Raw genomic sequence first — 17405 nt, 5'->3', positions numbered from 1 at the left:
AAAAAAAAAAAAAAAAAAAAAATCTTATAGATTTAACTCCAAAGCATGGGACAAAACCCAGGATGTTAAAATGTTAAACATGTCTGTCTAAACAAATGCTGTAATGGACAAAATAAGAGATGATTTTTTTTTTTTTTGCAGTTTTTGGCCGGGTCTGGGTTTGAACCTGCCACCTTCGGCATATGGAGCCAGCGCCTTACTCCTTTGAGCCACAGGCACCACCATGAGAGATGAATTTTTAAGATATATCTGATATACTTGCCCAGACAGGGATATTGAATTTTAATTCTAGTGATACCCTAAGTCAGAAATAAAGTGATATTAAAAATCAATTTAACTGAACAAAGAAAACATTTTGCAAACCAACCCCCATACCAGATGTCTTTTAGAAATCAGAAATCATTTTCTAAGCATGAGTGAGGAGCAGCACAGTGGGCAGTGCAGTCCTCCACCAGTCCGGCAGCACGTGCCTACTGGAAACTCTCACCACACGGTTTCTGTGACGTCTGACAGACCTGGGATTTCATCTGAGCCGCCTTTTCTGGGTCAACAGCCAACACATGCTGGTAATGTCGGATGGTGTGCAGGCGATCTTTGTTCTCAGCACGGACATAACGCCGCAAGGCCTGGAGAATGCGATGAGGCTGCAAGAGAGAACAGCAGTTCTAACATCCAGAGAATAGAGAGTTAAAAACAGGCAGCAAAACAAACGCTTAAAAACATTCACCTAAAAATGTAAAGCTCAGCTAGGCACACAATGAAAGCCATAAAGCTTTTTTAGCTTACCAAGTAACAACAACTATCGAGGTCAAGCAGCAGAAACTAAACCCCAAACTTAACAAACTGTTCTCCAGCATCTCCAGCCACTGCCTTTCTTGGTTCAGCCTCTGACATCTGAATTAAGAGCTAGGGAGTCTCCTCCATCACTTGAAAATGAAAGACTTTAATTGGCTTACTTAAGAAAGATACAAATATCCTCCTTTCTAATAATTCCATCCTCTGAAAGCAAGGCAGGTTACTGACAAGAGCATCACTACAAATTACTTTACCCTTTTCTTAATAATCTTATTGACAATGGACTGGTTCAAAAGCCTCCACTCATAGAAGGTACATTTTCACTCTTTGAAAGTAACAATAGAACATTCAATGGCTGGATAACTACCAGCCAACCTCCTGAGGTTATGCTACTCTGGTGTAAAATACTGTCGTAGTATCACAGACGTACACACCAGCATAAGGTGATGTCAGGCTAGAGCTCATACATGCAGGTACTGAACTGGAACATCACACCTTTTCTTCCCTAATCATCTTTCTTTACCTTCAGCTTTGCCAGAACTTGATAAAAAAATATTTTTACTAACCTATGTGTCAAACACTGGTTCCATACCCCACTGCTTCAGGGCAGGCAATAATCAAGACCTATCAATGATTCAGCTCTGGGCGAACTCACTTATGGTGGGTTCCGCTGCAGGGCGGCCAGGTAATTCTCCAGAGCTACCTGACTGCAGGGCGGCCAGGTAATTCTCCAGAGCCACCCGATTGCAACTCACCCTCGGTGGGTCTGACTGCAGGGCAGCCAGGTAATTCTCCAGAGCCACCCGACGCCGGTCATTCAGCATGGCTTCCACTCGAGCCAGGTGGGTTTCCACCAGCTGCTGCTTCTCACTGGCTGCTTCCTTCTCTAAAGCTTTAACCATAGCTTGGAAGTGCTAAGCCAAGAGAATAAGAACAAGGTAACTTGTGGCACATGGAGGCAGCGTTAAGCCAGGGACCTCAGGGACTGACACCCCTCGCCCAGTGCCCATGAAGGACAGCGACAGGTCCCGAGAGTGAGTGAGGCTGAGATCAGAGCAAGCCATACTGGGTTTCTATCAGGACACCTGTGTCTGTGCCTAAGGAGAGCAAGTTAAATCTCAGGGTTAGAAGGACGCCTTAGTGTTTTCACCACTGAAAGTGCCAAGGCTGCAAGTCCAAGGCCTGGTTTCTCAATGTGGACTACACAAAAAGGATACTATCCTTTCCACATTGTAGCAACCTACCAGCCTCCAAACCTGGAAACCACTGACCAACAGCAAGGTGGCAGGTAATGCTTTATCATTTTTGTTTAAATCATGGAGGGCAAATCATCTGTGAGGTATCTGGCTAGGTTTACAGGTATAGTTTTTCTCTGGATAAAATGCGCTGGGCAATGTACAAATTAAAACTTAAATTTCTAGGTGACCAATAAAAAAGCAAAGGTCTTCCAATAAAGTGTATCAGGAGGAGAGGGGTTTCAGCTACACATACCAAGATTTAAAGTGTAGTCAGTTTTATATACCCAAGGCAGCCTTGTAAGTGGCTATCCCTATTCCTCCCCACACTCTCTTCTGTGGAAGGGGAGTGCAGTTTGCAGCTGTGATCTTAAGGTTATATTCTTGCAAAGGTAGAGATGAACTGGATCAGAGATCTTTATTTTCTATCTTTGACTTCCAATTAGTCTGGAAGAAAGGAAGTCACAGCCTCAGAGTGAAGGTGACAGAGGACTTTTGCCAGGAAGGCAGAATTAACAAACATTCAGTGGAGCTAAGGTTACTTCTTGGCATGAATTAGGTGTGGTCTGGTGGAGGGTTGGTTTCCTTCTACCCTAGATGAGCAATACTAGAGGTGAAAAGAAAATATGCCAGTTACAACTTCCTTGTAACCTAAGCCCTCAGCTAAAAAGAGGTGTCAAATTCTAATTTCCTGGGAGTTTGGCTCTAACCATTTTCAAATAGTCTGGTTGAAAGCTTTGTGCCTGGAGAAGACCCCCTACCTGGATGAGAGTCTGTCTCTCTGCTTTGGGGAGATTCTTAGCCTGAAGCTCTGCCTCTTCCCATTCCTTCTTTACCTGGAATAAAGGTCATAAAACACTATCATCAGTGAATAATCCTCTGAAACTACTCCCTCATTTTCTAAAAATACTGCTAGGCTTTAAATCTAATGCAGGAGACTGCAAAGGAAACATTATCCGATTCCTCAGGAGCTCGGGGTTGTTTCTGTCTCAGAAGTTTCTAGGCCTCAGCTATCCCCAAACAGAGCCTCAATTTTGTGACCTTTGTTGCATAACCTTAGGCAAGTTATTTTAAAAGTCTCTATGTCTTAGTCCCCTCACCAAAAAATTGAGGTTAATACCTACTTTACAGAACTGCTGAGGATAAAATAACGAGCATTACCCAAAGTATAAGGCCCAGTGTGAGTGACGTGTGGGATTTTGGGGTGGAGCCTGGCAATACCAAGAAATTCCCTTTTCAGTTTTCTTTCAACTCTTAAGTCAAAAAGAAAGTTGCACTTTGGTCCTCCTGCTGCTCTAATTTTTATAACCCCTTTAAAGGTAAAAAAAAAACACCCGGAGACTCAGAACTTCAAACAGGCAGCAGCATCTGGCTAGAATGTATTAATACAAGCTTGCTCTTATTTAAGATAACAGGCATTTGCACATTGTTCTCGTGTGCACTGGTTTTCTATTTATGACAGTGATACAAAGTTTTTTTCTTTAAAATAAAAAAAAAAAATTAAAGCAAGATGGTGATGAATTAACAAGTACGAAATAGTTACACTCAGCAGACAGCGGTGGGGAAAAGGGACTAGTCCACCCAAAAGGTGGCTGCACCTGCACCTGCCCTGTCCTTAAACATCAGCATGACATCCCAGAGATGGTGTAACTTCCCTTCAACTGTGAGAACCACACCACCAAAGCTGAAGCCAGGAAGCTGAGGGAACGCCGAGGTTTACCCTGTCCATTCGGTTGCGGTGCCGAATTTCCAGCTGCTCCTTAGCCTTCTGGAAGCGGGCGTGCTCATTATCATCGGCAGAGGTCTCGAAATACACATCAACATCATTGGTTGGCAGAGGAGTTGGGGGAACTGAAATAAAATTACAGAGGGAGTTCTCTTTGGGGTCAGGCACATTGTCAAAACAGCACTGTGCTCTAGGAAGGAGACAGACGCTCGGAACCCGCAGATGGACCCAATCTGTCCTGCGGCTAAAAGCACAGGGTGCCGCCATCTGCCAGAACTGCACTCTGTTAGATGACGATGGGCACGCTTCCTCACACGGCATCCATCATGTCAGTCCAGGCTAACAGCATCCGCCAGAGCTCCTCCACCTCCACCCTGCATCTTCTGCGCCAATGAGGCATCTACCTAGGGGATCTCAGGGCAACACAAGCAAGGATTTCTTCCAGACCTTCCCTCAGTGCTTGAAACCTGAAAACCTAAAACACATCACCAGGAGCATCGTAACAGCTGGAACCAGAGTAGAGGCATTTCCACAAAATGCTCTGTTTTTAAATAAACTTATTAATAATAATAAGTAAGGTCCCTTTCTCTCTTTGGGCTGTCTTCAGGTGGTAACTTACATTAGTAAATAACATTAGTAAATGTTCTCTGCATAAAGACTGGGTGGAGGTCCAAACACACCGGCTATAATTTTGAGTATTCAGTATCTCGGAAGGACTCTGAGCCCCTCCCCTAGTAACAGAGCTAACAAGTTAAACTAAGTTGTTCCCTTTAACTAGGATACCTTCCACTGTGTGAAGACACCTTGGGCTTTCTGATCTGTGACAATGACCAATCAACCTTCCCAGGCGTCCCCCAGAGCACAGGCCCCCTGAACAGATGTCCTCTGTACAACAAGCTTAACCTGGTAACAGGAAAGACCAGGAGGGCAAGTTTGCTTAGTCACCCTCTCAAGACAGATCTACAGAAATGCTTATTTATTAGCCCAATTCACACAAGAGTTCCCAAGCTGAGGCACAATGGCATCAACTTACTCAATATTATCACAACATACACAATTTTAGAGCTGAGTGGAGAGTAAATGTGAAGGTCCAGTTGGTTTTTAATTCAGAAGTAAATTCACCTAATTTCCAGAATTGTATCATTTAATGTATTAAAACAACTGCATAACTGAATATAGCTACAAATTAGCCAGTCATTCCAATATTTTTCTGTTAAAAGTATCTTTTATGTGCCCCCCTTTTATTTAAAATAAACCAAAAAACCACCAACTAAACTCTTGTGAAAAATACATGAGGCTTTTTTTGTTTGTTTGTTTAGCAGACCCGGGCTAGGTTTGAACCCAGCGGCCCCAGTGCCTGTGATTGGCACCCTAACCACGGAGGTATGGGCGCCGAGCCAACACAGTGTCTTGCTCTGTTGCATGAAGAGTGCAAAGGCTTCGTCCTAGCTCACTACAACCTCAAACTCCTGGGTTCAAGTGATCCTCCTGCCTCCGCTTCCTGAGTAGCTGGACTACACATGATGCATGCCACAATACCCAGCTAAGTTATTTTTATTTTTTGTAGAGATGGGATCTCACTATTGCCCAAGCTGGCCTTGAACTCCTGAGCTCAAGCAATCCTCCTGCCTCAGCCTCCCAAAGTGCTAGGATTTCAGGTATGAACTGCTGCATCTAGCCAAAAATATATGAGTTCTACATTAGTTTAAAAAGGATCTCAATGTCCAACCTTCAGATTAACTTAATTGGAACATATGGCTTAGCAAAGGACATTCCCAGAGATACTCAAGAAGTTCAGTGAAGGAGAAGTTCAGACACTGAAGTCCACCGTGCCGATGCACACCTCACCCTTGGCAATATACCCACCTGCGGCGTAAGGCTCTTGTGTTAGAGACGGAGCCACTGGTTCCCATAACGGGGCTACGGAAAGATGATACAAAACACGCTGCCTCCACAATCCCTGGGATCAGAGCCGAGAGGGGCAACAGGCCCAAAGGCTCAGCCCTGAAGACATGGGGGGGTCTGACCAGAACCCCCCCCCCCGCCCAGTGGTGCAGCCAGCTCACAAAGCCCGCACATCTGCTGGCCTCAACTCCTTCCAAGAGGGACAGGAATGTTACCAGTGGAAGGAAACCCACCTTTTAGGCCCGCAAGGCCCTCCAGAACAGGCCCACAGTACACAAACACACTGCTTCTCCCAGGCAGACCACATGTAAGACCCAGGAAAGGGCAGCTGTATAGACCTGTCATTCCACTGCACCTCAGAGCACTATTTATCCTTCTAGAAAAGACCGCCACCTCCTTCAACCCAAAACAGTGTTTTCTTGGTCCTTAGTTTATTTTTACATATCACAGTTTCTATCTCCAAATTATTGAATCAACGAAGTTTGGTTGCCAACCTCCCTAAGGATGCCTTTTAATTCACCCTGTCACCTACGTCACATAGGAACAGCCCTCTGTATAGCAGCTGTGGCAGAAGCTCTGGAGTGCAACTTTCTGCATTAAGATTTAACAGCCTATTGATGGAAAGAAGAAAGAACAAATATGAAGGTACTTGAGTGAAAACCTGTCAGAAGCTACAACCAAAAATATCAGGAATAGGCAGCAACTTACTCTTCTAATGAATTCAAGAGCAGGAACCAAGGACACTACCTGGCCTGGCAGCCTGGGCCAGCACAGCAAGGTCAGACAGAGGCCCTCAAAAGGGAAAGGAGTGGCCACGGGCAAAGGAAAACTCTTTCCTACCCATGCCTGGCATAACCCCAGCTCAACCGGGGTTCAGATCAAATACAACACGGCTAAAATTCCCTCACTTCCTAAAGTGCTGCATGACCCAAATGTTGCCAGAATATTGGAGAAACAAGAGCCGCTACCACCTGGCTGCAGAGCTCTTTCCCTGGAGCACAGAGATTTTAATATTCTGAACTCCCACAAGTACTCCTATTGTCACTCCTTTTGAGAGTGGGCGTCCCTTCAGCTGGCATGCGTCACAGGGGTTAGCGACAGGGCAGTTCAAAGATAAGAAGGAAAGACAAGCCTAGAAATCACTGCTGTTCCTCTCGCCTTTCAACTAGAGACGGCCGAGGGCATGGCGGCCTTCCCAGCAGACATGAAAGTGCCCAGGAGCCCAAAGACTCCAAGGCTGCGTGAGAAAGAACAAGCCCCTGGCTCTGCCACCCGCTGCACCAAAGAGGCCACACACCACTGCCACCAACCACCACCAGACACACGGTGAGCACAGGACACGGAGAACTGAGCTGACAACTGCCAACAGGAAAGTACAGCCTAGATCTAGAAAGCACAGAGATGAGGGAAGAACGACTGACAGCAGACACCCGAGTCAGCAGAACAGCACACAGATGCGGTCACGAGAGACGGACGCCGGACAGGACAGTGCTGCTGCACAGGGCCAGCGCAAGGCGGGACTTACTCATCGTTTTACACACAGCCATACAATAATCCTCAGACTCAAAATTGTTCCTGTTGCCGCCGCAGCCGCCATATATAAAGCGTACGCACTTTCCCTTGGAGAGGTCGAAGTACCAACGAGGCATCACAGCCCGGCAGGGCCCCGTCATCGCCTCCTGGGAGCAGACAGCTGTGTGGAAATGGTCAGAGTGTCAGCAGGACACAGGCAGTTGCTTCAAATGCTTCACAATGCTACAGGCCAGCAGGATGGGACAGGCTGAGGGGCTGAGCCAGGAGGCCCTGGTGAACCCTGGCTAATGGAACTCTCTAACTCAGGCCAGTGGCTTCTGAGCCTGCAGCCACTTCTCATGTAATAATGGCATTTAGTGACTGAAATGAATTTTTTTTGGCACTGTCTGGAGTCTGTTATCCATTGAGATTTCAGCTGGCACAGAGAGATGCCTTGTCTCGCAGCTCTGTGAGCCTCACTTCTCTGATCTGTTAAGTGGAGGTCTCTGCCTGGTCTCCTTGGTAGTCTCAAGGACCACAGGAGATAATGCTGGGGGAAGACGGTTTCAGGTGGGGACGCCTGCAGTAAAGACTAGAGCACCTGGAAAGGAAGAGCACTTTCCACTTTTGTGTTCTCTAAGGTGAACCATAAACTAGACTAGTTAAGTGATCTCCCTCCAGTTGAGTCTTAAATAATTCTTCAGATCCTAATTGATTTCAAATACACAATCGGCAGGAGGCTGTATGCAAATGGCTCTGGAAATACTACGACCTTTTATTTTTTTAATTGGCAAGATGGAAAAAAAATTATAAGCCCCAATTGGTTGCCACCAGGTCATTAAATTTCACCTTCCCAGCTACAACCAACTGGACAAACAGGGCGGCCTGCAGGTGGGAGTACCCTCGGAAAGAGAAGCCGGGAAGGGGTGTCTGTGCTAGGAGGGCAGGGCTCACCCTCAAGAGGGGTCATCTTAGCTAAATGTGGAAGAATCCTGCTGAAGGGTGGATCATGTTGTCTCTTTTATTCTCTAGTCCCTGTTTTCTAATTTAATCTTTAAAATGCAAACTCTGTTTTTCTAATTCAAGTCTGCATCTCTCTCTGGATGAGCCTGCCTGCTACCGCACGGGAGAGCTGAAGTCACCTTCAGCACAGACACCACCTTTCCTTTCCTCCTGTGACTGACTTACCTGTGATAAATGCAACATGAAAGTCTACACAAAGAATTACCAGGTGGGTTTTGAAGCCGTGACTTCCCACTGGGTTACCTTTCACATCATGGGTGATCTCCTGGTCTGAGAGGGCACTCTGGCTGCTGGGCTCAGTCGGGCTCTCCTCGTGGTAGTCGTCCCCTCTGAAGGTGTCGTAGTAGTAATCTCGGTCTTCCACCACTTCCTCCCCTTCCTCCTCATCCTCCTCCTCTTCCTCATCCACAGCTGCTTCTGTGAAGTCCTCCAGATCTGCTTCAGTAGGAAATTCACTAAAGGCCACAATAGAAAAAAGGAAGGGTAATACCGCCCATGCACAAGGCACAACAATGGTCCCCTTCCCCACTCTGAAACACAAAAACAGAGACCGGAAATAAGCTCAGTTCACACTGCACTGCGCCACTAAAGCCCTCCACTCAGCACACCAGGAAAAGGGAGTCAGTGGACACAGACTGCACTGACCTGCAGAAGCCAACGCAACCTTGCATGATGGAAAGGCTGCAAGGAAACAGTTGAACCCACTCGAGCACCAGGACTGCCCAGCTTGCCTAGAGCCAGGGGCCAGCAGCTGACCGCCACTTTCCCAGGAGGGCTGACAAAGTGGTTCCACAGCTCAGGACACAGGGAGCTACCTTTTATAAATCTCATAGTCCTCCTCTTCATCTTCCTCCTCCTCCTCCTCTTCCTCCTCTTCTTTTGACACAGTAGACTCAATAATCTTCGTCTGAGGGCAGCACACATATTCAGTGCCATGGAACTGGTCTACCCCACAGGGAAGCAGCATGCCATAGCTGTACAAGGTCATCCCCTGAGTCAGACAGGCCTAAAAGAAACCCAGACAATGTCAGAACCTGCCCCACAGTAAATCTGGTCAAATGTTCCCTGATCCCCACCCTTAGCCAAAAGAAACCCCTAACAAATCACTATGCTTTCTCTCTTCTAGACACATAAATCTTCTGTCAAAAAATGGCAATGCGGCTCAGCGCCTATAGCTCAACCGGCTAAGGCGCCAGCCACGTACACCTAAGGTGGCGGGTTCGAATCCCCAGCCTGGACCCGCCAAACAACAATGACGGCTGCAACCAAAAAATAGCCGGGCGTTGTGGCAGGCGCCTGTGGTCCCAGCTACTTGGGAGGCGGAGGCAGGAGACTCGCTTGAGCCCAGGAGTTGGAGGTTGCTGTGAGCTGTAATGCCACGGCACTCTACCCAGGGGGACAGCTTGAGGCTCTGTCTCAAAAAAAAAAAAAAAAAAAAAAAAAGGCAATGCTATTATTTTAAGATTTATACATTTTACTTTTCTTTAAAATTTTTTTTCAAGTTTCTCCACATACTATTGAAAAATTTTACTTAACTTATAATGGAGAAACATCTAAACTTGCAAAAAACTAAAGGGAGTCCCCCTAGTTATTATGGGTACCACTTAAAGGCAGGCGATGCTAATTTACATTTGCCACCGGTGTGGGCACTGCTTCAGAATCTCACCGCAGGATGACTGCTGATGGAGGAGCCGACCTAATTAACAACCGCAGGAAGACAGGGCATTTCTCTCCACCGGAAGAATCAAATGGCATCTAATCCTGGCTGCAGACACGCAGGGACCCAGAGCAGCTTTACTAGGCTATTTCCACACCGTCCTTGGTGTTTAGGATGGCCCTGCTGCTCAGCAACCGTTTAGCACCCTGAGCTTTACAAGCGACACTGTCAGCACTGTATTTCCCTGTGCAAATATATTTTCCTCTGCAAAGTATTTTTAATTAATAAGACAGAGAAAGACGCTTCCTCCCCAAACAGACACAACCTCCGACCTCCCCACCCGTCATCTCACCTCTTTCACTATCGTGTGCCAGTGCTGGTGATTCTCACACACCTCCATCCGCTCTTTGTGGAAAAACTGGCACTTTTCTGGAACTAGCAGAACATCACTTACAAATTCACCCACTAAAAAAAGAGAACCTCTGTCAGAAGCAAATCTGGTCATGATTCAGGATAATAACGTCCCTCCTGCAGATTATGGAAGCAGTGATACTGTAAGCAAATGTACGTCTCATACCGTCAATGGCCAACTAGACAGTACAGCCATGGGCAGACGGCCACAAGAACTCACCCTGCCAGAGACTTTCCTAATGTCCCCTGGCTGCAGCTCCAGTAGTCCCATTGCAGGGCTGTCTCACGGGACCCCTGTTACAACCACCTCAAACACAGACAGAGCTACTCTCCACACCGCCGAGTTCACAGTAAGGATCTATATCCCCAGTTAACTCCTTCCTCATTTCTGCCCACATCTGTTTGAATAACAAAATGCCCAGAATACTGAGACGAGGTATTCTGCTGAAGTGCACAGATGGCTGTTCATTAGTTAACATCGTAATAATTGATTTAGGTAAAAATCATCAATGTCTGATTAATTACAAGGGGGAGAAGGTGCTTTTACAATGGGAGGCTCTGGCAAAACCACCGTAACCAGGTGACTGACCTCAAATAGCCAACAGTGAACAAACCTGCACTGTGATGCCCTAAGGAGAACACATCACCTACCTAGCATTCCTGCCAAAATATGGCATTTGAATCTAATCCTGGTAAAACAGTGAGACAAACCAAACATAAGGATATTCTGGAGCGGACTTTTCAGGAAATTTCCAAAATGTGGTAACTGTATTGTCATTTCATAGGAGAATGTCCCTGTTCTTGGGCAAAACAAGTCCAAGTATTTAGAGATGAACTATTATCATACCCCAACTTACTTTCAAACAGTTCAGCAACAAGAAAGTGTATGTAAGTTAAGACACACAGATGCAGAGAGAGGTGAGGGAGGAAAACTACAGCATCCAAGTGAGAGGCACAGAGGCATTCACAACTATGCTCTTTCTTTAGATCCAAACTTTTCAAAAATAAAAAGCTACGAGAAAATTACACAGATCTATTTATTTGCAAGAGAAAGAAGCTATCAGATTTGTTTCCAAATAATTAGGGGTGGGAGGCCACAGGCAGAACAGGAAAGGCTCATGATGACAGTGGGCAACAGGCACCTGACGAGGGTGGGCTGCTGCATCACGGTCTGTGTGTCTGGCTGCTGCATCACGGTCTCTGTGTCTGGCTGCGCTTGCAGCTCTCTGTGAGCTAAAAACGTGCATATCACTGCGTTACCACTCAGAGACTCTGACCCAAAAGCACAGGCCAGACTCTGTAATCTGCCCCACACAGGCGTCCCGGGGGTTCTGATGCGTCAGCCACATGCCCCGCACAGGTCTCAGTGGAGGAAAGAAAGATGCTTAGCTCAGGAGAGATACAGTAAGTTGGGGCCCGGGAAAAGGAAGCAGGCAGGCTAACCTTAGGTATCAAGACAAAAAACACAACCTGAAAGCAGTGGAGTCTAAGAAAGGTCTTAGGATTCAGCAGGTGGAGTCTATGTAGACCCAAGCCCTGCCTTTGCCATCATGGCTGGGTCCCCCTCACCTCCTGGGACCCTCTGCCTCAGTCCTGTCAGTAGAGGAGTCAATTTACCTAAATGGTAAGAGAGAGGCAGTCACTGATCTGGTAGGGTGGGAAGACGTGTTGCTGATGTGACAAACTGGAACAGTCACCACAGTATCCCACATGAAGACGCATTGCACGTGGCAGGCAGGTTCCTCAGCACTATTATGACAGGGACTTTGAGGTCAGATAGCTCCATCTGACACTAATTCAGACACATTTCTGCTTCCGAGGACCCTGAAGGCTCTAGGGGACACAGTGCCTGTCTGTAAGCTTCAGCAATCTTCTAGGTTTACAGTTGATGCTTGCAAATAACAAAATCCTAGGATCTGCCTCTGAGAGAAACAGCCCTGATAATCTAAGGGAGAAATTACTTAAATTCTGACATCCAATCACCAAGTCACACTGTTTAATGTGACTACTCTGTATTAACTGGGACATTTCTATATTTGTTAATTTATGACAAAAAGCCATCAAAAGCATATACTTGGGGGCAGTTTACATAGGGTTAAATGCCAGCGTTCACTCTGCACTGATTTACCAGCAGAGTGATTGTAAGTTCCAGCCATTCTGTGCCTCAGTTTCGTTATCCTGTTGCTGTAAAGATTTAAATGATCTATATGACCCACGAAAAGCTGAGAACAGAAACTGACACACACAGTAGGCGCTGCCTAAGTATCAGCTCTAACTATCCATGTTAACACTATTTTAAAATCTTGTGTAACTACTTTATCTTAAAGGAGACTACAACCGTCGTCATAAAGATACCTACAGTTATACAACAGATAAGGAGCTTTCATTTGTCAAGTCTCACTCTTATATGTACAATTGCAACATCAGGAAAAAAATTTAAAACAGCAATTACACTACTAAATATAAATCCTATACACTGTGGTCCTCAACGCCCGGGCCAGGGCCCCCGTTGTAGGGTGTGACCTGTTAGGGATCGGGCTGCACAACAGGAAGTGAGCAGTGAGCGGACCAGGGAAGCTTCCCTGTAATTACGGCCGCTCCCCATCATTCACATCATGGCAGAGCTCTGCCTCCTGGTCAGAAGCCACATGAGAGTCTCACAGGAGCACAGCCTGCTGCAAACTGCACATACGAGGAATCTGGGTTGTGTGCTCCTGTGAGAACCCAGTGCCTGACGATCTGAGGTAGAGACGGAACGTCCTTCAAACATCCTGAAATCCCCCTCCCATCCGTGTAAAAACTGTCTTCCATTAAATTGGTTCAAGGTTGGGGACCACGGCTATAGAACACTAAAACTTTTCTTTATATGATGGAATACTATGCGGCAGGTTAAAAATGAATTAACTAAGTCTATCATAGAACACCTTGGATTTGTTGGAGCATGATAGAAAGTAAACGTGAACTGCAAAACAAAAGGTTATGATGTATATTTTGAAAAACAAAACCAAGTGGCTTATAAATACACAGGAATGCGACCCAGGTATGAAAACATGCATCACACAGAATGACACACAACAGCAAGGGGGTAGTGGTTGCTCTAGAGTGAGGCAGGGAAGGAACGGGAGGAAAGGGTGGGGTGCTGGGACATTTTATCTCTTTATTTTAAAAAACACAGAGATGAAACAAACACACCACACACTGAAGAACTTAAATCTGAGTGGTGCGAGTGACTGTTACATTAGGTTTTATCTTTTCAGGACATTTGATGTATTTCAGAATTAAAATAAACTTCATAATCAAAACTTTATTTTTATCAATGTCAGAAATTTAATTAACTCTGGGCTAAACTATAAAATTAAGTGCCACCAATCTTCAGCTATCCCATGGTGGAATGTGTCTGACCTCTCACAACCAGGGAAAAAACCCAACACCATTAAATTAAAAAATAAACTAAAATCTAAAATTAAAAAAAGACAAAAACGGTACTCTTTGATTGAACAATTCCAATCCCCAAAATATACCCTAAGGAAATAACTGAGTAAGGGAACAAAGATATTTATTACTTTATTAACATCAAGAACCTGAAAATAGGGTGGGCGAGGTGGCTCACATCTGTAATCCCAGCACTCTGGCAGGTTGAGGTGGATACATCATCAGAGCACAGGAATTTGAGACTAGCCTGAGCCAGAGCGAGACCCCGTCTCTAAAAGATAGCCAGATGTTGTGGTGGGTGTTTGTAGTCCCAGGTCTGTGGGTGGCTGAGGCAGGAGGATCATTTGAGCCCAAGAGTTTGAGGTTGCTGTGAGCTATGATGCCAGTGCACTCTACCAAGAGGGTGACAAACTAAAACTCTTGTCTCAAAAACAAAACAAAACCTGAGAACATACTACATGTCCTTTAAGAGGACATTAAATGGTGACACCCTTATACACCAGAATATCATGTCATGAAACATGGTTTATGTCTATCTATATTTAACATGAAAATTTTTCCACGACGCTTTGATACTTTTGAAAATCATTAAACAAAAGCAATAAATATACCCCCAATCTAAAACCCCTCCCTCCTTTAGTATGTCTAGCTCCTTTTTTTTTTTTTTTTTTTTTTAGAGACAAGTCTCATTCTGCAGCCCCTGGGTAGAGTGCCGTGGTATCTATCATCTTAGCTCATAGCAACCTCAACTTTTGGGCTCAAGTGATCCTCCTGCTTCAGCCACCCAAGCAGCTGGGACTATAGGCGCATACCACTGCCCCCAGTTAATCCTTCTATTTTTGATAGGGTTCTTGCTCTTGCTCAGGTCTTTTTTTTGAGACAGAGTCTCAGTTGCCATTGTTTTTAGCTGTCCTGGGCCGGGTTCAAACCTAGCACCCTCAGTGTATGTGGCTGGAGCCCTCACTACTGTGCTACAGGCACTGAGCCACTCAGGCTGGTCTTGAACCCCTGACCTCAAGCAATCCTTCTGCCTCAGCGTCAGAGTGTTGGGATTACAGGTGTGAGCCACTGCACCTAGCCAGGCTGGTTAATTTCTTAAGGCCAAATAACTCCTTTATTCAAAGATGTGTATATCCCCAAGACTAGCACATAATGGAAGCTCAATAAATGTCAAATAAAAATAAACAGAACTTAAGTACAAAAACTAAAAATTACTGTTTTGCTCCTCTGTCCCACTGCAAACTTCTCTTATTGGAAAATAAACTTTTGGGCCGAGAGCAGAGGCTCATGCCCACCACAATGTCTGCCTGTGGTTTCAGCTACTCGGGAGACTGAAGGAGGAGAATCGCTTGAACCCAGGCGTTTGAGGTTGCTGTGAGCTAGGCTGATGCCGTGGCACTCTAGCCCGGGTAGGTGAGACTCTGTCTCAAAATAAATAAGTAAATAAAAATAAAGAAAGAAAAGAATAGAAAAATAAAGTTAAAAAAAAGTAAACTGGAAGAGGAAACCCATTTCAACCTCAGCACCCATTCTATCATTTTACTACTACTTCTTCCCTTGGCTATAATGTAATTATTTATCAGAAGCTCCTAGGAAAAAACTTATCTAGGAAGATCAGTTTTAGTATTTTACAGAACACTAAAAATGGTTCCGTCTCACTTTGACAAGTTCATATGCAAGTGTGTGACAACCTCAGATTAATCAGTTAGAGTACAGCACGACAGCCACACTAATTAAGTCCAAGGACAAACACAAGGTGCTTCTGTTTTTGCTGATCAATGACCAAGGCAATATAGCCAAGCCTAACTTATATGATTTCATTTAAGCCGCAGTCACAATTCACCCCCAATCTCAGCTCATTCCCTGTGATTCAGCTTCTCTTTCATTCCACCTCTCCAGCAGTACCATGGCAGCTATCCAGGTTTTAGAGCTTTTTTCAGAGTTGCTGAAATTCCCTTCAGAATAAATAACAAAGGCTGCTTACCCACCTGGGGAAGCCCCTCAACACTAACACCCAAATATAAATAAACCTACTACAAAAGTACCTTCCAGCTGCTAATAGGAAAACTACGTCATTTACAGGGCTCCTGGAAGCTCAACCAGATGTGAGGAAACAGTCTTAGTAATGAGGTCTGGTAGCTATCCCGAGATGTCGTCAAGGTAAACAGGGCTTGCTGGGATTATAGGTGTGAGCCACTGCGCCGGGCCTTAGTTTTTCTATTTTTAGTAGAGATGGGGTCTCATCCTTGGTCAGACTGGTCTTGAACTCCTGAGCTCAAGCACTTCACCTGCCTTGGCCTCCCAGAATGCTAGGAACAAATCTATTTTTAAAAAGCTGAGACTGAGTATCTGCAGGATTATTGAGCACACAGGTAAATATACTGAAGATGCCATTACAAGTTCATTGCTTTTAATATATCCATGGACTGACACGGAAGTACAGATTTGTGTGTCTGTATGTGGAAATCAATCAATCAATCAATCAATCTATCTATCTATGTATTTCCTAGCTCTGTTTGCTGAGTGGGCCTACAAGCAGTTAACAGCAGTAAGCACACCTAAAATCTCAGTTTCTAAATACCATTCCCACTAAAAGAAACCAAGTCTTGGAGAAACAGACCCTAGGGGTAGAGTCTGAAAATATAGGAGAGACTTGGAGATCTTTTTTGTACCAGAAAAGAAGTTCTTGGAGAGTGAAAAGAACGTGTGTGAAGGACACAGGAACCAGCCCAAAGAGGCTCCCACTGGCCCAGTCCAAACAAGGAGTATACAATGAAATAAAATAAATGCGTGCAGATACCAGTTTAGCCAGGTGACAAAAGTCACCACTGCTAAGGGAACAAAGTGGCATCACACAACTCCAACACGATGCAATGAGGACACTTCTGTGACAGTCACCTCAAAATGCACAAGTCAAAAGGGTCATCGACAAACTGATATTGTAAAGTATTTTACAGAGTAATTGGCCAGTAGTTTTTAAAATACAAAGGCCATGAAGGACAAGGAAAGACTGAAGAGAAAACTGAACGACACATGAGGTGCTGCCCTGCATCCTGGATGCTACTGGAACCGGGGAGCCTTGAAGGGTCTACAGATTGATACTGCATCAGTCAGTTACTGTCCACAGAATCCTCATTTTGGTAATTATACTGTGGTTATACGTACAGTTATATATGTGTATACAAAAACACACACTGTGGTATTAAGGCATAAGGACACTGTCTGCAACTTATTACCAAGTGATTCAAAGAAACAAATAAAAAACCCAGTAGAGAGAGGGTGGGGGAGGCAGAGAATAGTGAAATTATTTTATCACATCAAATGTTAACAGCTAGAAAATCTGCAATCTAGGTGGTGGGTATACTGGAACTCTTTGTACTATTTTTTATTTTTCTATTTTTTGCAGTTTTTGGGCAGGGACTGGGTTTGAACTCGCCACCTCCAGTATATGGGGCCGGCGCCCTACTCCTTTAAGCCACAGGCACCACCCTTTCGTTGTACTATTTTGAAACCATTCTGTAACTTTAAAAATTTGTTTTGTTTCCTGGAGACAGTGTCTTGTTCTGCTGCCTGGGCTAGAGTGCAGTGGCATCATCACAGCCGACTGCAACCTCAAACTCCTGTGCTCAATCCTCCTACCCCTACCCAACTAGCTGGGACTATAAGGGTACACTACCATGTCCAGCTAATTTTTCCTTTTTTTTTTTTT

The 17405-nt window shown here is 45.1% G+C and overlaps 1 protein-coding gene across 4 annotated transcripts in view; it reads right to left on the bottom strand.

The window, feature by feature from the left end:
• APLP2 (amyloid beta precursor like protein 2) overlaps nt 1–17405 on the bottom strand; it is a 65081-nt gene that overhangs the window by 14778 nt on the left and 32898 nt on the right. For 2 of the 4 annotated variants that reach the window (XM_003795908.2, XM_003795906.2), the window contains exons 4-11: nt 10206–10318; nt 9012–9202; nt 8440–8651; nt 7187–7354; nt 3751–3881; nt 2792–2866; nt 1551–1709; nt 516–644 (exon numbers count right to left, since the gene is read on the bottom strand). In XM_003795908.2, coding sequence (XP_003795956.1) covers nt 516–644; nt 1551–1709; nt 2792–2866; nt 3751–3881; nt 7187–7354; nt 8440–8651; nt 9012–9202; nt 10206–10318 — 1178 coding nt within the window. The remainder of the gene's footprint in view (nt 1–515; nt 645–1550; nt 1710–2791; nt 2867–3750; nt 3882–7186; nt 7355–8439; nt 8652–9011; nt 9203–10205; nt 10319–17405) is intronic. The other 2 variants (XM_023516782.1, XM_023516783.1) reach the window with 1 other exon arrangement.

The sequence above is a fragment of the Otolemur garnettii genome, unplaced genomic scaffold (genome assembly GCF_000181295.1).
Source record: "Otolemur garnettii isolate 467f Iridium unplaced genomic scaffold, OtoGar3 scaffold00097, whole genome shotgun sequence".
NCBI lineage: Eukaryota > Metazoa > Chordata > Mammalia > Primates > Galagidae > Otolemur > Otolemur garnettii.
Note: the sequence above shows the minus strand (reverse complement) of the source record. Positions and strands in the feature narration are given on the sequence as shown.